Raw genomic sequence first — 24,051 nt, 5'->3', positions numbered from 1 at the left:
GACCTTGTAACTAACTAGCCTATCACCTGCCCAAGGCTGCTGTGCCTTCCACTCCTGTGTGACTTCTCCATTTATGGTATTCCAGTAGGCAGCTCTGAGCCTGCAGGTGAGTACAGCCATGAGTAATTAAAAAAGAAAGAAAGAAAAAAAAAGTAGCAGCCAGAGAAAGAGAAGGTAAGCAGAGCAATTAGAACAGGCCCTTTCATTTAGCCAGAATTTCTGCAGCTGACTGTTGATAATTATAAGAAAAAAATAATCACTATTTAAGGCACAAGGTATATTTAGATTTAACTGATGTTTCAAGACAAACGTGTAATTTTGAGCTTTAAACTTTACAAATCTGTAAGGCGCTCTAGGGAGAAATTAGATGTCTAGAAAATGCACTAGAATAAATATCTGAATGAGAACCAAACTGGAAATCATGAAGAAAACATAAGGGACATGGAAGATGGATAAAAATTACATTTGTTTTTGGAAAACTGCCATCTGCCAGGCATCAATGTTCAGTGTGCTTTTCAGTTTCAAATTTATTTAATAATTATGAGGACCCTTTGAGATAGGAATGTAGAGAAACCTAACATGAGAATAGCAGGAGATTTGGGAAGGCAAGAATAAAAAGGAAATATCCTGAAAATGCAATGGAAGAAATCACCTGGATGAAAAAAATTAAGTACTGACAGAAGGGGCTCCCCAAGTTCCATTGGAGGACTGATGAAAAAAGTAAATTGAGAGATGAACCCCTAGATGTTTAGTAAATTCCTGAATTCCAAATATCAACATTCAAATTTTGCATTTCAATACATGATGTTAGAATTGATAGGAAGTACTTTTAAAGAAGCTTGAAATAAAAGCCTTTTACATCTTATCCTGTCTTTACACAGGATGTTTTTTACCTATTAGAATAAAAGCAATCTACTCAATATCAAATTGTTATGTTTTGTCCTTTCTTTGTTTAAGTATGTAGGGAACTTTTGTGTTTTATATGTGCGTGTGTGTGTGTGTGTGTGTGCATGTGCGCATGTGTCGTATGAGCCCAATTTACTTGTTTCCAAGAGATTCAAAACGCCAGAACAATTATTTGTATAAAATAGCCTTTTTGTCATACTGAGTTCAAATTACTACCTTTATAATATATTAACATTTCATATATAAGAGATAATTTGGGATTTCTCTTTTATCTCCTGTTCCATTCATCTATTCTAACATACTACTCTACTCTTTATTATAATGGTTTTATGTTTGCACATTGGATAATATCAGTCCTTCTTTTCTTTCATTTATTACTTTTGATGCCACAATTTTTTTATTCTTCAATATGACTTTGAAGTCATGTCATCTAAAACCACTTTACTCAATCAAAAATAAATGAATAAAACCCATCCTATAGATGGCTTTCTAATTGGAATTTCAGGTGGTATTATTCTGACAGAATTGTGATTTTTATGATTCTAGTTTTACATATAGTAAGATTGAATCTTATTTTTTTTCATTTCTGGCTGGATATTTTCTAAAGATTATTTTCAGGTCATTTCCCAAGATAACAATTATTTATTTTTCCCCCGTTTGAAATGTTAGAATATAAAGGATAATATTGATTAGTATTAGTGAGAATGCATACTCCACCAGTATTCTTAGGTTCAAGGAAATGCCCTTTGTGTTTCACCATTGAGAATATATTTGAGTTTTCAGTGACCTTCCTTTTTAATATTTATGGGGGACTTTCAACACTACTGCTTGCTTCTTCACATGAATCATGTTTCCTAAACGTTACCTATGATCTTTGTTCCTGGAATGCAAATAAATGGGGCAATTAGAAGAATGGTTTTGGTGTTCTGGAAAGTGTTAGCATTGTACCATGGTACAGATACACAGTCATATACAAGAGACTGCATACAAAAGTCAGGATAAGTTTTACTTCTGACTAAACTAGTACTAGGTTAGTAATCTTATGTACATCATTCTTAACTTCCCACTAAAATACCTAAAAATTAATGACAAAGCATACTAAGACCAAATTCAAGGGTCAGTAGGAGGGCTTACACCCTCTTCTATTTACCGACAACCAGTGTTCTAGTTTAGAAATTTACATATTTAGGACATTAATTACATTTCTCAATCCAGCTTCATGGCTATTGTGGAAAGACTCTAATAACCTTTATAATGATTCAGGTGCCTTTATAAAGATATAAATTGTCATCATTATCATCATGACCATCATGGAGATGATGATGATTACTTGATTGACCATTCCAGGAAGGAAGGAATTTTCTCAGTTCGTTCTTATAAAAATAACTGGAATAATGCTTGATGTATAAAATGTACTCATGTTGGACTAGAAAAGATGAGGAAAGGGATCATGGGGAGGGGGAGGAAGAAGGATGGATGCAGATAAGATCAAAGTATGTTATATGTGTGAGTGAGCATGGCATAATGGAAGTTATTATTCTGCATAATTAACATGCATCAGTAAAAAATATGCTCAATATAAATTCTTTGTCAAATTAATTGTTTGCATATATCTTTTATTCACACATTCAGTAAGTATTTGTGGACAGACAGTGCTCCAGGCACTAGAGACACGAACAGAAAATAGAACATGCCTGCCCTACATATCTCACATCTGAAAGCAATGGTTCCCAGACTTTGCTGCACATTGAAATCACCTAAAGATTTTTTAAAACATTGATACTAATTGGTCATCTTCAAACATTCTTATTAAATTGTTATCTGATGCAACTTGGACCTGGGTTGGGAGTGTCTATAAAATTTCCCAGATGTTTCCAATGTGCAGCAGAATTTTTGAATCACTGGACTGATAGAAAGTTAATCACTAAGCAAATCCAAACTACTTACTTGAGAGCGATGATCACTTGTGTAAGGAGAGCTACCATCTTACTACCTAAGATGATTCATTCAAGTTAGATGCATATATTTACTACTAAGATTATAGTAACTTTGCCCTATATTTTTACCCAAAAGAAGTATTTTAGTATGGTATGTTTTGAAAATCCAATCAACATTTTAATAAAAATGCATGCTTTTTCAAAAGGAGAAGATATATTTAGCGTTTCAATTGAGAGTAAACTATATACCTATCTTTTAAAAATTCAGTAGTTTAGTTGTATCCAAGTCAAATATCATATTAAAATGTTCTCCTTAAGTGTCAAAAGTTTTAAAGAGGAATGCTGACCAGTTCTTGAGTGTGTGGCTGTATCTATAATGTATTATTACTTTTTAAATGGGGAAATTACAATTCCTATTTATTTATTTATTTATTTATTTATTTTGCTTCCAGATACTGAAGTTTATGGTTATTATAATACATTTATTTTAAATGTTCAAGTCTAAATGTGCACTCAGCATAGTAAAACTGCTGCTATTTTTCTTAAACATTACACTTGAGAAGATGTTTGAAACAGGGATTGGCCCAAACTGATAACTTCCTTCCCATCAGCTGGTCTAATGCAGCAAATTTGGTATCAGAGTGCCACCACAGTCTTAAATAATTCTGAATAGCTTTTCTGAGTTTGCAGTGGCAACAGTGATAACACCCATTGCAGAAAAGCAGAAAAAAGGAAAAATTGTACCAGTTAAGTGCTAACGTGTGCTTTATACCACTTATTTTTTTTTATTTTCCTTACAACTATAAATTCCAGTTAATAATTTAGTGCTAATCACTCCTTATCTTCTGAAAAGGAGAGTCTATTTTGAATCACAAGGCAACTGACCTTGGAGGTAGTTTAATATATGCAGATTTCTTATATTGTCCCTGTTCTTTTACTCAAAGCATTTCTTGGTTACATGTAGGTCTGAACTGCACAATACTCTTGTCCATGTTAACTGATTTAATTATGATAGAGTTGACACTCTTCCTTAATTTTGAATTTTACATTTTTTTTGTGCAACTAGTTTCAAATAATAACATGATGGTTTAACAAGCAAACAAAATAAAAATGAAGAGTTGAGGTAAATCTTGTATACTACAAAGAATACCAGAATCTTTCTAAATTAATTAGGTTTTTCACAAGGTGATCATATCTCTCTGTCCAAATAATTTTGTCTTTCAAATGACATTTTCTAGAATGATGTAAATTATTTGCATTGATCAGAAAAAGAAGATGTGGATCAAATGTAAAACTAAAATAAGAATTTAAAGTCAGTTCCTTGGATTAAGTTTCACAAATTTAAAAAAAAAAGGAATTGAGAAATGAGTTATAGAATAATTATAATTTTAAGGGTAATTATGAAACTATGTAAGAAAGTAAATGAATATTCAGTTCAAATTTAAGAAATCTTTAGCAATACTAGGTCAAGAATATGTGTCAATAATATTAATAATAATAGACTGTTTATAACATCAAAAATGACTTTGACTTTAATGTCCTAGTGAGTTAAGGTGATTCTGTTGGCCATTGCATAGACTGCTAGGTCAAAGACCAAGGAAAAGAAAAGAAAAGAAAATTTGTTTTTAACTAAAAATTTATATAATGTGGCTTTTATGAACAGGTTTCTTAAACTCTCTGAAAGTATCCCCTCATTACAAGCAGCATTTATATGTCAATGATAACAACTTGTTTTGAAGACTAATCTTATTTTTGTTTGCTTATTGTAATGTTTTTATTTTCCTATTTTCTCACACCAAAATTGGGAGAAAGAAGAGGCTGGATTTCTATTTCAAAAAGAGGAATGAATATTAAGTTACAGTATTAGCAAGGAAATACAGTGATTTATTTTAATACAGTTTTTTTGAGAAATGAAAAATTGCTTTGCTTTAGATTAATAAGCCATTTTGTTCGACATTCTTCTCCACTTAATGTTTTTCTACTTACACTGAAAAATATGCTGGGTTGATTTAGATTGTAACTTGTTGAAATTTCATCTGGATTTTGATGATCCTATTTATATAATCTTCATGCTTAGAAAGTGGAAATATGAAATCAACAAAAATTACAGGTGTACTTTTGGGATTAATATGCATTTTGGGTAAGGTAAAATAATCTTAAAGAAATAAATTTAGTGAACACATTTTATGTTTTTATATTGGTATTAGCATCTCAAATTGTTTTCATGAAAATTCTCTCATGAAAATAACCTTGTTTTTTATTAGCCTGTTTGCTATTTTCAATCACGCTATGAAGGAATGATTAAATCAAATATAAAGTTTAGAACAATTTAACAGGCTTAATAGTGTTACAGATAAGATAGAAATGTTTCTGGTATTATCTTGAATAGTCAGTAGGAAATTGAGTTGTTCTCTTTTAAAGGACTGTGCTGTTTTCATCTCATTATGTGGCTCTAAAAAAATTTAAATTATATATTTCACATGCCAACTTACAGAACTATTGTTTTGACAAAAAAAACATCTTTCAACATTGTTAGTTGTACTACTTAAAATTGACTTTTTATCTGCAAATAATTTTGTCATTCTCTCTGGAATATTTGACCTGACCAGGTCTAAGACAGTACCTATCTAAGCCTACAAAACATGAGATTACACTAAAAAAAAAGTAATATTTTCCTCAGCTTTGAGAGCAGATACTTGAAAGTAGTATCTTCTGCTAAGAGATTTTCAGTAAGTCATAGCTTCTCATTTGTATTCTTAGTTGTGGATATGAAGTTTATATATTTGTGTTTTAGAAAAGGTGTGCTTCTAATTTAAAATCATTATTTCATATATAAGAATATACACATGATGTTTTTTCCCAATTAAACTTTTCAAAATAGACTTAAAAGTACTCATAAATTTATGTTGATTATAGGGTTTAGTAATATTAGTCTCTTTTATTTAAGAATAATTGTTTCTATTGTCACTAGGGCATAAAAATAGTTTTTCTTTTAATTAATTAAGCTCTTAATCTAATATAGCCTTAATGAATTCACTCATAGGAATTACTTGATTGAAGCAATAATGAAAGGCTGTCTGGCTGATATCCATCAGCCTCTGTCTTGAAAATAAGTAAATTTTAAAGTGAAAACATATAAATTAGAACTATATCTGTTTTATGTATCTAGGATTTATATAATTTAATTTTATAACTCAATTTTGTTCAATTGTGCCATGCATATGTTTTCTGAATCATGAAAACTCCATAATCACTGCTGAATGTAAAACACAAAGGAATACTAAGAGTATGATACTTGTTTTGATTATGATGCATAAGTAAAAATCCAAAACTAATCATAACTAAAATTGTTTCTGTGACATTTTCTTCTTTTCTCATCTATTTTTTTCTTTTCTTCTTTATCCTCTTTCATCTTCCTTTTCTTCTTTTTAAACAAATAACAATATTTTGAATATAGACTAATTGGGTTTAGAAGTAGAGAATAAGAACTGGTCATAAAGAAGAATATAATTCAATTTATAAACACAAGTTACTTCAAGTTGAAATCAATATAAAAGAACCTCTCAACTCCATCTAGTTAACTCCTGGGATTAATTCAGGGTCTCAATTTCCTTTGTGGAACATACTAATTATTTTCCAGGGTAGTTCATCTCTCCAACTTTGTATATTGTGTCAAGAGTAACATGCATTTGTCACCTCAGGTGTCACTGCCATTTTTCTTGTATTTTCATTTCATAATTTATTTAAATATTGTACAATTTAATGCAAAATGATTGGTGGGAAAGTTTTTTTTTGTTTGTTTGTTTGTTTGTTTGTTTTTGACAGGGGTGTCAAAACCAAGGGAACTACTTTGGAATTGAATAAAAGCAAGTTGACAAAAGTATATGAAATAATTTATAAAAACTATAAAATTGAGCAAGTCTTTTGTATTCAGATTGCTTTACAAATAGCTTTGACTTTTTTTTTTTTCATTAAAAAACTTAGAACCTCTAGATAGGGAAGAGAGGTGGGAGGGAAAGGGAGGGAGAATGGGAATTCCATAGAAGAGGGAAAAAGACCCCCCTCAATATACAGAATACATGTATGACGATGTGAGGGGAAAAAAAAGTGGGTCACATTCGATTGGGTAGAGAGAAGTGATGGGACAGGAGGGGAGAGGAAGAGGGGAATGGAAGGATAGCCGAATAAAATAGACATTATTATTGCTGTGGGTATATATGTGACTGCATGACCAATGTAATTCTGCAACCTGTACACTCAGAAAAATGAGAAATTATATCCCATCGGATTCAAATGTATGATATGTCAAGATCATTGTACTGTCATGTGTAACTAATTAAAACAATAAAAAAGAAAGAAAGAAAACAAAACTTGAAAAAAAAATTAGAAATTAAAAGCTGTGCCTGAGAGTTAAGAGGGAAAAAATAGTAACAAATCCCTAATAGTGGATTCTTACTCAAAGAAAAAGATCTTGATTCTATAACAAAACAATAGTATTCCTATCTACTTAAGTCTTATATAATAAACCATCAAATATACCTATGACCTTTATATGATTCTCTTTTAATTATTTTGTTTACTTAATTAGTTCAGTAAATTATTCCTTCTAGAATTTAAGAAAAGAGGGTTTTCATTGTGCTTTGTAATGTCTGAGAAAAAAGTTAAGGATGATTTTTCTTTTGTTAGACTAACTGAATTCTATGAGTGTTTTGACATCTGAGTATCATTAGGAAGACACACTGCCCACTTGAGGAGATATGGCTGCCATTTTGGGTCTACGATAGCTTCCAGAAAGTTTCAAGTGTTTACTTTGTGAAATGAGGGAAATAATTTACAATAACATGGATGGGAAACAGGTTTCATCTTGAAATAAAACTCTGATTAAATGCCAGTGGATACTTGAAAATCTGTTCTGAGATGACTTGATAGCCCTTCACAATAGAACTAGATGCTTTGGTCTGGTAGTGATGTCTGCCATGGGAACAACTTGGAGTAGAATGATAAAACTGTGACAAAATTATTCTACTGAGCTATAACTACTTTTTTTTTTAGTGTTTTCAGTTTTAAAATAAAAGTTTTTAAAGGTTTTTTTTTTCTTTTTTACCTCCTGTTGCAACACTCCCACTGGTGATGTCCTTTAGTATTGGTTAGTAACCACATAGATGAGAAAGATTGGGATCAATGCATGATTTGTCCTTTTCATCCTCACAAGAAACACATCTTTGTTACTTTACCACACAATGAGAAATATTTGTACAAATAAAAACAAATATTTTTTTTTTGCTGTAACTTCTCCAAAAACTCAATATGTTTTGTCTTCATTAGAGAATACTAGTCTAAAATTTGTTCAACAATATTATTTTATTATTATATAGTTAAGATGAGTAAAAGTATACAGAACATGAGAGCAAAAGGACTGTTCCAATGATCACTGTTTGATTTAGTAAATTTGGCTGTTAATATGACTATTGTTTTCTTCAAGGTCCTTGACATGGGACATGATTTTGAATTTATATTAGGACAGCTTTTCAGGAAGAAAACTACAATAATATCTAAGACAGTATATTCACAAGTTTCATTATTATAAGACATTGATTAAGAAGAATTACTTTGTTTTAATCTTCACAAATGTAGAAAAATGAATTCTCGAATTTATAATGTAAATGGTACTACAATTCTTTCTTTGAAGATTGTGTCAATGCATGTATTTTCATGTCAATAAAATATGCTCATTGAATCCCATCATCTAAATATTCCCCAAACTCTAAATGCCATAAATATACATAAAAGATATACATGTTATATTGATGAAGATTGATGATGGATATGTGTAAATCCACATGTTAGGGACAATTTTACTTCAGTTAATTCCTAGTAATGTAACAAGCATCAGAAATGAAAAAAAAAAAGAAATCTTCCTTATTTAACAATGATTAATTGAATAACTAAAATACATTGCTCTAACTATGGGAGATTTACAAATGTGAAAGCACAAAACCCCAGAAACTGACAGAGACTCTTATATTAAGAATCTTCCCAGGAAGCTACTGGAATTTACCTTAAATCCCTGTCATTACAAATTCATTTTCCTCCAAAATGTATTTCCTCCAAAATACATGTAAGAAAGCTTGAAACTGTTCAGTCTTCATTTATAGTCTTGACACATCAATTTTATAACAGTAAATTTTGCCTTTCAGAGTATGTGGTATATGGATGGTTCCAAGCCCCTGAAATAGGCTACTTCACATTATAATTGCTGCTTAAAACCTGAGAGATTCCCTTTTCTGTTTAATCCTTCTCTTAATGACCTAATTTATTGTCTACTGGAAATCAATTTAGAAAATCATGTTAGTTCACTAAGCACTTCAGATAAGGCAATTCCATGAAGCATTCCAAGATTATCACAAGGAGTTGCTCTCATATGCCATAAAACAAGAAAGAGGTAAAATATGACCTGTTGCAGGATGGTTACAGTTTTACAGCCCCTCCCACTGCAGCTCTTAAGTCACTCAGTTACACTTAGCTCTGGATTATCACTCTCAGATTGAAAGCAAAACACTAAGTTTTTCTGGGCTTGAGGTGCCACTTGTATGTGTGTCTCTCAGTCGATGATGAGGATATCAGAACCGATTCTGGACATGGACGTGGGAAATTACAGTGAAGTTTTGGACCCAAATTATACCACTTTGGAATTTGAAACGATGCAGATTTTATATAATTCAAATGGTGAGTGCTCATCTGCTTATAGATCTATGAAAAAGTAAACATAGCAGGGAGAAGTGAAGTTGAGCTTCCCAAAGGTGGTGGCTCAGGGTTTTATTGCTGGAGAAATCAAGGCTTGTTTTTTAAGGATACAAATCTGAGTTTTTGCACTTCATCACAAAATTTAAATTAATAATGCTATGACTATTTTATGTTACAAGTAGAAAAACCTAGTTTTGTGTAATAAAGTAACCTCAGAATTCTGTCATGGGCTAGTTAGAGAGGTAAAAGGAGTAGTTTCAGCAGATACTTTATTTGCTGTAAATCACAGTAATAACATTGGCAGATTGGCTGTGAAAAAATATTTTCTATGCAATATTTAGAATGACTTATGGAACAGAGTTTCTATAGAACACTGAATACTTTTACTGATTGCCTCCTCCTTTCATTATTCCAGTTTTTGGTTGCTGCTGAGGAGAAACTACATTTAAAATCACTGTCAAGCTTTTGTGTTGAACAGAAATATGAAAAGAAATAGAGGTTTATATTATAACCTCACTTGACAGGCTAATGTTTAGCCACACAAAGCTCTTGGTATTTATCTACTGTAACATTTTAACTCTAAATAAGACATGAATTGTCTTTGTATAATACAGTTTGCTATTGTTTTTGAATTTAGATTTTTCCCCAAGTATAAGTCTCGTCCAAGACAGACTGTAATTGTTAGAACTTTGAATATCTTATAATTGTGTATACTTTGGAATTTTGTGTGTGTGTGTGTGTGTGCGCGTGTGTGTGTTTAGGTCAGGATTGAGAAATCATTTATGGTAAAAGTATCCTAATATTATACTTTAATGTACAATTTTTATGACACATGTTCTGGTTATATTTCCAGTAAGCAAATTCCAGTTATATTTCCTTTTTAACAGGGAGATTTTAAAAAAAATTGTCAAAAGATGAATTCTGAAATTTAAGCACAAATAGAGTTAAAATGAACCTATTGTTCAACTCTTAGGAAGTAATTATTTTGAGTAGACATGTTTCATAGAATTTCTCAATAGAATCATGACTTTAAAAAATGACTCTAGCTTCCTAAATGATACCAACAGATTTACTATAAGAATTTACCAATGTATGCTATAATAACTAAATTGTATGGCTATTTTTCAATTATTATTTAACTTGTTTATAATAACTGTCAATTATATGTAACTATTGCTAAACTTAGAATTAAATTTGTTTTTAATATTCCCACCTAATATTTAGAATATAATCAATTTTAAACACTTTGACTTCCATATGGCTAATGTTTTTGTTAATGTTACTAAAAGAAAAATTCTTTGCATTTTAGTTCTATAGTGTAGGATGATGAACCTTAAATATATTCCCATTAAAGATTTTTATGACTTTATGAAATTATATATAACAGTTTACTCAGAAGCATTAGTAAGTAGAATAAATGTGATGTCATGGGGTGTAACTGGGATATGACAACCTTTAATTTTACTTTTTTTATATTAAATAGAGATATAATGAGTTCTTTATTATTATATAATTTATGGTAAATTAAAATTTTAATATACTACATGTGGAGGGTACTGGGAACTGAATCCAGGAGAATTTTACTTCTGAGCTATATCTTAGCCTGTTTTTTGGTGGGGGATGGGTACCTCAGGGGTATTCAACCACTGAGCCACATCCCTATCCTTTTTTTAATATTTTATTTAGAGACAGGGTTCCACTGAGTATCTTAGTACCTTGCTTTTGCTGAGGCTGGCTTTGAACTCATGATCCTCCTGAGCCACTTAGCCTCTTCTATTTTGGGGGAGGGGTGAAGGGGGGGCGCAGTCTGCCAAGTATTGAACCAGGGGCACTTAACCACTGAACCACATCATATGACCTATTTAAAAATATTGTTTATCTTGAGACAGGGACTCATAAAGTTGCTTAGGGCCTCGCTAAGTTGCTGAGGTAAGATTTGAACTTGAGATCCTCCTGCCATAGCCTCCAGATTTTGTTTTGTTTTGTTTTCTGAGATAGAGTCTTGCTAAGTTGCACAAGTGGTCCCTGAAATGATGATACTCCTCCTTTTTCAGTCTTCTGAGTAGCTGGAATTAGAGGCATGTGCTACTATACTTGGAATATATTACCTTATAGTTAATATATTTTGAGTACATACAGATTTTAAAGATGCATTCAACAATATCAACTCATTTAAGATATATTTATTTACTACATATTTATTTTTAATGCCTGTTCTTACAAAACTATACATTAGGGGGCTGGGGGTATAGCTCAGTTGGTAGAGTGCTTGCCTAGCATGCACAAGGCCTAGGGTTCAATTCCCAACATCACGCCCCCCCCAAAAAAAAAAAAAACAAAAAACTATACATTAGATGCCCTGTAGATGCCGGCACAATTCTAAGAGCTGGAAAACAGATAAATTCTCTGACATCTTGAAGTTTATATTCTGTGCATAAAGATGGGTTACAAATGAGCAAACCAATACATAATATAATTTTAGGCAAGGTCATTTCTATAAAAATAATAATAATAGCCATGCTCCAAGTTCTACTTGAAGGGTAGATGAGAGGTAACTTTTTGAAGTTTTACAGAAGAAATTTCCTTCCAGACAAGTGTAAAAGTTCCAAGGTCAAATTAGGGCTTCAAGAAACAAACAAAAAATGGTAACACTGCTAAAGAATAGTAAACAGGATGAAAAGTGATACCAAACACTGGGTTCAGAGAGGTGGGGTTGGCAAAGGCAGGGAATTTTATCATGCATTGTTTTACAGGCCCTGGTTAAGGGCATAGGATTTATTCTATCTAGTAACACATCATGGTGGGTTAGACACAGAAGAGTGACATGGTATGGATTTCTTATGTCAAGATCACTTGGGTGGCTTTGGGGTAATAAACAGAGGGGGGAGCAAGCTTAAAAGCAGGGAAGTTAGAATACAAACAACAGTAAGTGTTGGTGAGGATGTGGGGGAAAAAGACACACTCATACATTGCTGGTGGGACTGTAAAATGGTGCAGTCAATATGGAAAGCAGTGTGGAGATTCTTTGGAAAACTGGGAATGGAATCACCTTTTGACCCAGCTATCCCACTCCTCGGTCTATACCCAAAGGATTTAAAAACAGAATGCTACAAGGATACAGCCACACCAATGTTTATTACAGCATAATTCACAGTAGCTAAACTGTAGAACACTCTAGATGCCCTTCAGTAGATGAATGGATAAAGAAAATGTGGTATATGTACACAATGGAATATTATTCAGCAATAAAAGAGAATAAAATCATGGCATTTGCAGGTAAATGGATGCAAAGTGTAGTTAGCCAAACCCCCTAACCAAATACCTAATGTTTTCTCTTATAAAAGGAGGCTGATTTGTAGTAGGGTTGGGTGGGGGACTATGGAAAGATTAGACAAACTCTAGATAGGGCAAAGGGGAAGGAGGGGAAGGGAGGGGGGCAAGAGGGTCAAAAAGATGGTGAAATGAGATGGACATCATTACCCGAAGTACATGCATGAAGACAAGAATGGTCTGAATATACTTTGTATACAACCAGAGATATAAAAAATTGTGCTCTATATGTGTAATATGAATTTTAATGCATTCTGCTGTCATATATAACAAATTATAATAAAAAAATTTAAAAGAAGCAGGGAAGTTAGATGGGAAGGTGTTGCAGAAGTCCATGGGAAGGATGATGATCAATTGGATAAAGGTGGAAATCTTTGGAATAAATGTGTATTTCAAATATTTGTTTACTACTGAGTTGGAAAGGAAGGATGACCAAAAGGATGCAAGGATGACTCTCAAGTTTTTGGCTCCAGGGACTAGATGGAACCATTGGCTTTTATAAGGAAGATTGAAGAAAGAACAAGTTCTACAGATGGAAAAAAAATCAAAGTTCTAGTTTTTGATACATTAATTTATCATTTTTATTTGTCTTCAAAGTGAAGATATTAAATATGTACTTGAGCATTTCAGGCTGATTTCCACAGGAGAGATCAGATTAGAAACAATATTTAAAGATTTTTTTCCCATTATACAGATGATTTTTAATGTCATGCAACTGTATAAGTTTCCTTTGGGAAAAAGTATAACAGGGGGACTGAACCCCATGGATTCCCAAAATCTAATGATCAGAAATATGAGATGGGAGTTATGAAAGAACCAGCCAGAGTTTAAAAGAAAAGCCCTGATTTAAAGATTCCAGCAAGTCAAGAAATGGACTCTTTGGGACCCATGTATAATTTTTAGAGCAATTTAATCAAGAATATTCAGTACTGACTCTAAATCTATTCTTCTTCTTTTTTTTTTTTAACAGATAGTTCTGCCCCAGAGACAACAACTATGAATACCACAGACAACGGTGTCGGTGTCAACTGTCTGTGTGCGATATGTGGGGACAGAGCAACAGGAAAACACTATGGGGCATCGAGCTGTGACGGGTGCAAGGGCTTCTTTCGACGCAGCATACGCAAGAGTCATGTTTATTCCTGCAGGTACTTCATATGCTCCATTAAGGAAAATGATCTTTTGAGATGTTTGAAATAGCACGCAAAAAATAAGGGAAGAGCCAGGTGCAGTGGTGCACTCCTGTAATCCCACTGGCTCTGGGGCTGAAGCAGGAGGATTGTGAGTTCAAAGCCAGCCTCAGCAATTTATCAAGGCCTTAAGTAACTCAGGGAGACCCTATCTACAAATAAAAAATAAAAAGATCTGGGGGTAGAGTTCAGTGGTAAAGTTTCCCTGGGTTGAATCCCTAGTACTTCCCACCCTGAAAAATTAAAAGCAAAAAGAAAAAAAATATTTAGAGCTTCCTTATATCTGTAATTCTAGGTAGAAAAATTCTACCTAGCAATGAAAGAGTGTGTGGGGCGTATGTATACAGGTGATTCTTCTTTTATGAAACAGATTAGACTTAAAAAGATATAAATAAAAAAAAAATCCACCTACCACCCATTTTAGACCGAAATAGCTGAATCTTCCAATGGCTACCTCCCACTTTCTCTTTCTACCTAGACTCCCTGAGGTACCTACCATCTGGAATTTGATGTTGATCTTTTCCATGTGTCTCTTTATTGTTTTACCATGCTTGTATACCACTATACATTTTAAAAATCTGCACTTAAATGGTTTCTCAATGTGTTTATTTCTCCCTATGTTGATTTTCTTTTTAGTGTTGCACTACATCTTGGAGCTTTTAAAACAAAATTTTAAAAGTACAGATGATTTTGGACATGGTTGGTTTCCATGAATGAAATTTAATTTTCAGTTCTAAAATTTAAACTTGATTCTCATGCTACCTTTTTTGTGACCTTGAATTTAAATGTCTTGTCTAAAGCTTACTTACCTACATTTTATGTGACACACATAGTTTTTTTAAATGTTTTCTTGTCAATATCACAACACAGGTTAGGTTTAATTATTGCATCCTTATCGATATGACATTTCTTTTTTTTGTGCATGTGGGGGGAGTACTGGGGAGGGAACTCAGGGGCTCCTGACCACTGAGCCACATCCCCAGCTCTATTTTGTGTTTTCTTTAGAGACAGGGTCTCACTAAGTTGCTTAGCACCTCTCTTGTGCTGAGGCTGACTGTCTCAGCCTCTGAGCAATTGGGATTATAATCATGTGCCACTGAGCCTGGCAATATGACAGTTCTTGAAGGCATATTATATCTAAGTTGAATATGGGCTACTGACCAAAATAAATAACAGAAGAAAATCTGTATTTACTCTGTCAATGAAAAGGATGTTAGCATTTTTACATTGTTTTAAGAAAATGGTCATTTAAGGAGGAGTTAGCCTTCTTCCAAGATGTCATTTGATTTTCCAGGCTGTAATAAAAGTTAATATGAATAGCCAAATCCTGAAATATCTTCCTAGGATTCCCTACAAATTTTTTCATGAAAGTTTGATCTAGGCTAACAGCTAAAAGATGTATCAATTATTCACTTTAAAAGCTTGGTAAATAAACAAAAATATGTATTGACATGGGTTTTGCTTATGTAGACATAAAAATTCTGGAAGTAAAAGGTAAATAAATTTCCTCCATCGTAAACATTTTCTGTAGGATTACCTTAATTATTGAGCACTCCTGAGTAATTAACACCTAAAATAAAAGCAAAATAACACATAGACATTTTTTGGAATTAGGTGGTCTGTTTAAAGTGTAATACACATATATGAAAAAAGTCAATTCAGACACCTAAATCCAAGAACAGCTTTTAAGAAGCTGAGAGGACCAAGACAAGAGCTTTGGGATTTTCACAGGGTCTGTATTGGGATGGTAGGAAGAACTGCTCCCAAAGCAGCTTTTAGAAGTTTCGAAACTATCCTAGTCACAAGTATGGTTTAACTTCTTGCTTCTAAGTATAATGCATGCTGCTGCCAACATAGCCCCACTTACATGTTTTGATATTAAGCAAATGCTATGATTTTCCACGTAGAAAATAGTGATGTTGGTGCTCCTATATTTAGGAGCAAAAAGTGTTTTTGACCTAAGATTGATGCAGTTCCTGAAATTCAGAAATTCTACCTCCAGATTCTCTGTTTCATCACACAGAAAACCAGACTGTCCTTCCTAAAGCACTTTAAACTCCTATTTCAGTACTTCTCACATGATGCTTCTGATAATGGCTACTTATAAATTTCTGTATGATCTACTGGATTATAATTTTCTTGAATGGAAGAGAAAGGTAGTATTCATCTGTTTAAACTCTATACGAGGATTTAATATACCATAGGTATTTAATATGTTTATTCAATTTTGCTACTAATTTAGTGTTGATTGGCTATGTTTTACTTCTTGTGATTTTTAGCCACCAGATCCTCTCTCCTGAGTCTGCTCAACTCTCATTTAAAATGAACAGGGTTTTTTCTCACTCTGAATACACATCTCTCCTTTAGCTCATCTGAAGTAGTCTTTAATCTCATTCTATTTTAAGTGATCACCCATGTATTTTAAAGAAGAATTTTATATGTAATAAAATGCATTCCTTTATTCTCATCGTTTAATAATCAACTTCAAATGATCAGTATATATCAGTGCCTATGGATAAGAGTTTTGAAGAAATGTTATTATTTATTATATGATTAACATGTGCCCCAAACTCTGAAGTACATTCACACAACATTCTTTTAAGGCAAGACCTTTGCCCCATTTTACAATTGTAGATTGATGTCATTTAATATCCTCAAGTTCTACCAAGAGTGAATGGCAAACTAGTTTTAGAACAGACTACATATATTTTTAAGTACATAATACAGGTTTTTTTTCAGCATACTCAGATTTGTGTGACCGTCAAAACAATCAATTTATAACATTTTCATTCTCTACAAAGAAACCTTTAGAAATCACTTCCCAATTGCCCCAGCTCCTTTTTCAACAATATGAGGTAATTACTAATCTTACTTAAAAGATTAATAATCCTCTTCTGAACTTTTCTCTTTTCCTTTCTTTTGGTACCAGTGGCGGAACTCAGGGGTGCTTGACCACTGAACTACATTACCCAGGCCTTGTTCTTTTTTTATTTAGATATAGGGTGTCACTAAGTTGCTTAGGGACTTGCTAGGTTGCTGAGGCTGGTCTTGAACTTGTGATCCTCCTGCCTCAGTCTCCTGAGTCTCTGGGATTACAGTATTGTGCTACCACGCCCAGGTATGCCATTTCATGTATATGAAATCATAAAATATGTGTCCTCTTGAATCTGACTTCCTTTATTTAAATTAGAAATGTTGTAACAAGTATCAGAACTTATTTCTATTTATTGACAAATGGTAAGATTCAATTGTATGGATATACCACGTTTTATTCATCTGCACATCTCTCCACTTTTGGCTCTTATGAATAATTCTGATATGGACAGAAATTTTGTTATCTTCCTAGTGTGGAATCACTGTCTCAGATGTCAGCTCTATGTTTAATTTGTGAGAAAATGCCAAGCTTTCTTTCTAAGCAGCAGCAGCAGCATTTAATATTGTAAGTAGGAATATGTGACGATTCTAAGTTTTCCACATCCCACCAACACTGGATTGCCTGGTTTTTTTTTTTCCTAATGTGTGTGAAGTGATACATCCTTATGCAGAAACTACATTCTCAATGATGTTGTCAATTGTCTTTTGATTTGCAATTTGACTGTCCACCTGATTTAAACCCACAGCCTCATGTCCTTCCAGTGAGCTGCATACCCAGCTGTGTAATTTGGCATTTAGTATAGATTTCAGTTGGAAGTGAAGTCATTGAAAATTAGTTGAAGAATGTTTAAAAAGAGAGAAAGTACAAAAGTGTAGGTGAATGGAGTTCTGATGTATTCTGTCTCACATTGAAACCACTTAGCATTAAGCAACTAGAATTTACATCAGAAGATGTCTAAAACTAGATTGAACTTTCATGACTCATGATAGAAATGATCATGTACACTGGGTAAAACTTAGTCATTCAGTTTTATTTTATTATAAAGATTGTGTGAGAGGTGAGGTTTATATTTCCATATACATGCTGATCATGAGCCTGGAAACAGTTAATTGTCTTATACCTTCTTTCTGTTGAGCAACATTAGACTATACTTATTTAAAATCCATTTGTTTGTATATTTTATTTTTTGACAAATGATCGTTTGCTGTAAGCTAACATCTATGTTTGATGTTATAGGTTCAGTCGCCAATGTGTTGTTGACAAGGACAAAAGGAATCAATGTAGATACTGTCGATTAAGAAAGTGTTTTCGAGCAGGAATGAAAAAAGAAGGTAAAAAATAGTGATGATGATGATAGTTAACATTATTGATGAAAAATGGAATACACAAATATTCTCATTAATTACAATAATCTTTTTACTTTATTCTGATTTTCCTCAATATAGTAGTGAAGAATCTGTGAAAGAGTTCTTTGAGTTAAAGTATTTAGCCCATGATACCCAGCTTGTAAGTGGTGGAGCCAGTCTTTATCTTGTGATTGATTATCTGACTTCTGACACAATTCTCCCCAACACTATGCTATGTGGCCAACAAAATTATTGTCCAAACAGCATTTTAATATCCAGTTCAAAAGATAAATTGCAAAATCTATGAATAGATTGAATTTATAAATATATTTTAAACACATTTTTATCCTTAATAATCAAATATCTTTATTCATTTCATGAACATTAATGGAACATCTACTTTTTCATATGTTCATCCATCTAACAAATAGCTATTGAACACTATTTCCCAAACACTGTTCTAGGTGTTGAGGTTTTGGCACTAAACAAAATAGACAAAATGATCCTCCCTTTTAGAGAGTTTATATTCTATCAAGGGACAGAGACAATAGATTGATATGGTATTTATTATTATATGGTATATATTAAGTTCATTTTGACATATTAAACAATCTGATTATATTCTGGTACATTCTGAACATGGGTATTTTAGACACAAATGTGATGAGCACATTCTGGCAGGCATAAAAGTTACAAGGGTTTATTCCTTTCGGTTTTGCTACATGCCTGTGTCTATAATAAGCCATTGTTCACAGTATAAAATGTGCTAAAAAATCAAATTGAATAAAATCAGTATACTAAAGAAGTTAAAATACATCAAATCCATTTTGAACATAGCTAGTTTTTTCCTTTATCTCTCAGTATTTTAAAATTGTAAAAAAAAAATCCATTAGCATTTCTCAGGTTGCTAGTCTTAAAAGAAGACCAAAAAAAAAAAAAGAAGTTCATAACATTAAAGCAAAAACAATTTTTCATTTTAAAAATGACATTGTTACTGTCCTAAGAGCTCTATTGGGTAGTTTATGGGATTAATTATATACTTTGTGAATTGTCTCCCTCCATTTCTGCTTGATCCCCAAACTTTACCTCTACTAAATTGAAAACAAATAACAGTTTTATATTTCCTTTATGAATTTTAAAATTTATGAATTAACTTATTTTTAAAAATATTGGATTATCAGCCAGGTATGGTGGTGCATGTCTAGAATCCCAGTGATTCAGGAGGCTGAACCCAGAGGATTACAAGTTCAAAGTCAGCCTCAGCAACTTAGCAAGTCCCTAAGCAACTTCATGAGACCTTGTCTCACAATAAAAAATAAGAAAGACTGGGAGGGGCACAGGGATAGGAAAGATGGTGGAATGCAATGGTTATCATTACCCTAAGTACATGTGTGAAGACACAAAGGATGTGATTCTACTTTGTGTACAACCAGAGGTATGAAAAATTGTGCTGTATATGTGTAATATGAATTGTAATGCATTCTGTTGTCATATATAACAAATTAAAATTAAACATAAAAAAAGAGACTGGGGATGGAGCTCATGGGTTAAACTTGATCATGTAAATGAAATTTTAAAAAACATAACAAACATCTTAATTTTTTTATTTCTACATATGCATTTCTGAATGAGTCAGTTCAGGTTGAAAATCAATAAGTCTCTGGTAAAGAAAAAAAAACCACAAAAACCCCAGTAAGCTATCAGTAAATGTGATATTAAAATAAAATATTAATAAATCACTCCAACTTAGAGACTACTTACTCTCTCATAAAGTGAAAAAGTCCAGTATTTTTTCTTCTAACGTAATGGACTTCATAATTAATAGTAAGTTTAGGGTCTGTGTTACAAGACTTTGGTGTATTTCTATAATAAAATAATAATTGCCCAAAATTTTATAGTTTAACAGTCTATCTTTCCAACAGAACAGACTAGAACATTAACCTAAACAGTTTGGTATACTAAGCTGTGTTTTTCTCTTTGCCTTCCAACTTTTAAAATTCATCTTGACATCTGTCTTGTTTTGTTGTTTATGTGAGTATTTATACAAATATATAAGCTAATTCTTCTCTTCTGGCTCTTCTTTATATTTAAAAATGTAATTTTCAGCATGGAATTTGAGAAATACATTTTTATTCCTTTCCCTTCTAAAAAAAGGATGCATTTCTACCTCTTCTGTAGAGACTTTCATATAATTTGAAAGATTTTTTTTTTCTTCAAAAAGCTGTTGTTCAAACCTTAGACTTTTCAGGAGATTCCACAGACTCATACAGCTTTTTAATTTAATTTTATATTTTTAATTAACACCTGTAAATTATATCAATGACAGTATTTCATAAGATATCATAATATTGCAACCTTAAAATCATCTAAACTAAAATAAATTTACTTTCTATTCTGGTAGTGCTTAGGAAAAAGAAAATAGAATTTCAAAATTGATGACTCATATCTTCTGGGAGCAAATACACTCTTATCTTTGACCTGGTCAATCTCATACGTGACATTCTTCCTCTAGTTAGCATATAGTTTGAGAGAATAGAAAACCAATCTATCAAAAACTTAACATGGCAAAACAGGTTAACCACACTTTATAGCATGCTTGCCGTCTTGAAGTCCCAAACAGTATTTTATGAGCTCTAGTGACAAAGACAAGCCCCTGGCTACTCCAACTTTTGAAAATGGGTACAGAATGAAAAGTTTAACTTTCTATCACCACAGTCTTTTAGAAAGACTATTTTTTTTGTATTTTTTTTATTTCAAACTGTATATCATGACACATCTTAAAGGGATTTAACCAGTAATACTGTGCCTTTTCTGTCTTAGCTGTGCAAAATGAACGCGATAGAATAAGCACCAGAAGAAGCACATTCGATGGCAGCAATATCCCCTCCATAAACACACTGTCACAAGCTGAAATTCGGTCTCGCCAGGTACGCACTGCATCCCAGTATCTAGCTTTGTGTAATAGAATGAAATGTCTATTTGCATATCAGCATAATGCTAAAATAATCTATTTCATCTGAATGTGCTCATGTCTAAAGTAAATCACACCTACACAAGTCTAAGGCTTTTACTTTGTAAGCATTAGGGGGACTGCTGATTTGATTTTGACTTTTTTTTTTTTTAACAAGACCCTATTATAAAAAGAACAAGCAAATGAATTTCAGTTTAAGATTGTTCGAGGGAAGAAAAGAGTTTGTTTATAAGGTTGATTAATAGTTCTTAATGGCCAAGTGTAGTGGCGTATGCCTGTAATCCCAGTGGCTCTGGAGGAAGAGGCAGAAAGATAGCAAGTTGAAAGCTAGCCTCAGCAAGTTATCTAGGCCCCATGCAACTTAGCAAGGCCCTGTCTCAAAATAAAACATAAAAAGGGCTGGGGATGTTGCTCAGTGGTTAAGTGCCCCTGGGTTCAATCTCTTGTACCTAAAAAAAAAAAAAAAGTTATTACTGCATACCACAATGTTGAGGGGGAAGAAGTATTTTATACTATTGGTTGATTCTATAAGATCAGTTGCTATAACTTCTGTGAAGCATAGTGAAGACTGTCATTAGGGCCTCTTTCTCTGAAGATGATTTCTGAACTTAAGAAGTCACCTTGATGTCTGCTATGGAAACAGGTATTTAAATGCAGACCCAGAATTCAGAAAGCACAGAGGAAACACAACTTTATTATTTTAAGTTTCTATAATATCAGGTCTAAAATTTTTAAAATAATTAGTTACATGCATAAAAATAAACCTCTTAAAGATCCAGCGAGGAAATCCTTTAAAGAAAGTTTATTTTAGCATTGCCCCTACTAGAAACATGAATAATATTTTTCTATTATAAAGTAAAAATAATATTTTTCTATTATAAAGCAAATTATGAAATAGGTAAGTAATCAGTTCTCATAAAGAGTCAGTGAAGCTACTTTCGTTTTAGATAACACAAAGGTAATATGATGAGGTTGACATTCCCATTATCATCATTATTACTTGAAGATTACTTGATGGTCCAATAAACCATTTACAGAATGGCTTAAGCGGGGGCTGTGAGGAAGTGCCGGGTACACATGAAGACACACACAGATTCATGTTCAAAAACAAAGTTCACAAAAACTTTTAGATAGTATTTTAAATCACTTTTTAACACCACGTATTTGTATTATTCATATTATTTGGAGTTTTAAAAATGTACCATTAAATGTTAAGCTCTGCAACATAGTTGAATCAGATTTTGGTTCCCTTAGTTTTATTTTGATGGGCTTTTGTTTAATGCAGCATCACAAGTATTTCTGGTTTCTTGTCTAAATCTTTTCTTCCCAATTTGGTAAACCTTATCCACTTAATAAATGTATTCTGAGTAAAGAGCAACAAATTGAAGATGGACTTCCTTAATGGAATTTTAATTTTAAGTTATAAATAAAATCACAAAGCATATTTCATGTGGACATTACCTATCTCTTTATGCAGCCTATTGAAGTGTGAAACTCCCCCAAAATTGTGATCACTTAGTTGAAACATTTGGCTTTTAAAATAAGATACTGCTGTCAGAGTGTGGTGCTATCTATTGACTGCTTTCAGTTTTACTTGAAAACCGATATGTATTTTATTTCTCAATTAAAGAATGTTTAATACATTTCAAGATCCTGTGACAATGATATTGCCTGCTTCAGTAGTGTTTACTTCACACAGTTATGGGGAAACAGGGAAATAGTGCTATGTATTATTTTAAATGATAAGTGAATATAATGTTCTTCTTAATGCCAGATCTCAGCCTCAAGCCCTGGGGTCAGCACTGACATAAATGTTAAGAAAATTGCAAGTATTGGTGATGTCTGCGAATCTATGAAACAGCAGCTTTTAGTCTTGGTGGAATGGGCTAAATATATTCCCGCCTTCTGTGAGTTACCACTGGATGACCAGGTATAAATTGAAGACATTGTGACTGCTTTAAAACAGATTTTGAAAATTCCTTAGTTTTGTGCCCCTTGAATTCCATTTGTATCACATTTACTATATTAGGCAATGGAGAAATTACCTTGTGAGAAAAGGATTGGTCTTCTTATCTTTTCCCCTTCTTGTTCTATACAGAGGCATTACTGTTTGACTTCTGTTTTAGAGGTCTTGCAGACTTATTGATTGGATAAGAGTTGATCAAAACACGGTTCTGCCCTCTTGGAGTTTCAAGAGCTTATGTAAGGGAAAAAGACCAGCAAGTAACTATCATTTTTGAGTCAAGGTATTAGAAGAGCAAATGTCCAGGGGTAAAAGGCAAATTGTGGTATCTTGGGTTTCCCTAAGATCCCACATAAAATCCCTCAGAAATACCTGGCCAGTCCTAAACAGAAACCCAACAGGATAAGTTGATGTCTTTGTGATGCTTTATGCAATTAAAATGTAAGATTTGTCCTTTGTGCTATTAATTTTCTTCTAGCATTTATTATATAAAAATTACAGTTGTGGAAAAAAGTCTACAGATTCATGATCTGAAATCTAGAGAAATTATAAAAATTAGACACAGTCATCTTTTCCTGATACATGCATTGTTATATTTTATATATGTTGAGATATTTTAATAAATTAAGAGCTTGGATTTCCTAATAAGTCTATGAAGTTTAGTTTGTTTCAGATTCATTTTGAATTCTTTGTACTAAATAGGATATATTTTTTCAGTAGATGAAAATCATTTGAAAGTTTCCTTTCTTATCACATTGAGAAAAACAATCATGTTAAGTGTTATACCCA

General features: G+C 32.6%; 1 protein-coding gene across 14 annotated transcripts in view; it reads left to right on the top strand.

Moving 5' to 3' along the window:
- Positions 1 to 24,051, top strand: part of Hnf4g (hepatocyte nuclear factor 4 gamma) — a 261,440-nt gene that overhangs the window by 93,639 nt on the left and 143,750 nt on the right. For 7 of the 14 annotated variants that reach the window (XM_046460556.2, XM_046460554.2, XM_046460550.2 and 4 more), the window contains 4 exons: positions 13,888 to 14,065; positions 18,219 to 18,313; positions 21,149 to 21,255; positions 23,074 to 23,229. In XM_046460556.2, coding sequence (XP_046316512.1) covers positions 13,914 to 14,065; positions 18,219 to 18,313; positions 21,149 to 21,255; positions 23,074 to 23,229 — 510 coding nt within the window. In that variant the 5' untranslated portion in view covers positions 13,888 to 13,913. Of the gene's footprint in view, positions 1 to 9,367; positions 9,570 to 13,887; positions 14,066 to 18,218; positions 18,314 to 21,148; positions 21,256 to 23,073; positions 23,230 to 24,051 lie in introns of those variants that run through there. The other 7 variants (XR_006855302.2, XR_006855304.2, XR_006855301.2 and 4 more) reach the window with 3 other exon arrangements.

This window comes from Marmota monax, unplaced genomic scaffold (assembly GCF_021218885.2).
Source record: "Marmota monax isolate L192 unplaced genomic scaffold, Marmota_monax_Labrador192_F-V1.1 WCK01_AAM20220418_F8-fsc00063, whole genome shotgun sequence".
NCBI classification, from domain to species: domain Eukaryota; kingdom Metazoa; phylum Chordata; class Mammalia; order Rodentia; family Sciuridae; genus Marmota; species Marmota monax.
The sequence above is the reverse complement of the archived record's forward strand: the minus strand, read 5'-3'. Positions and strand labels throughout refer to the sequence as shown.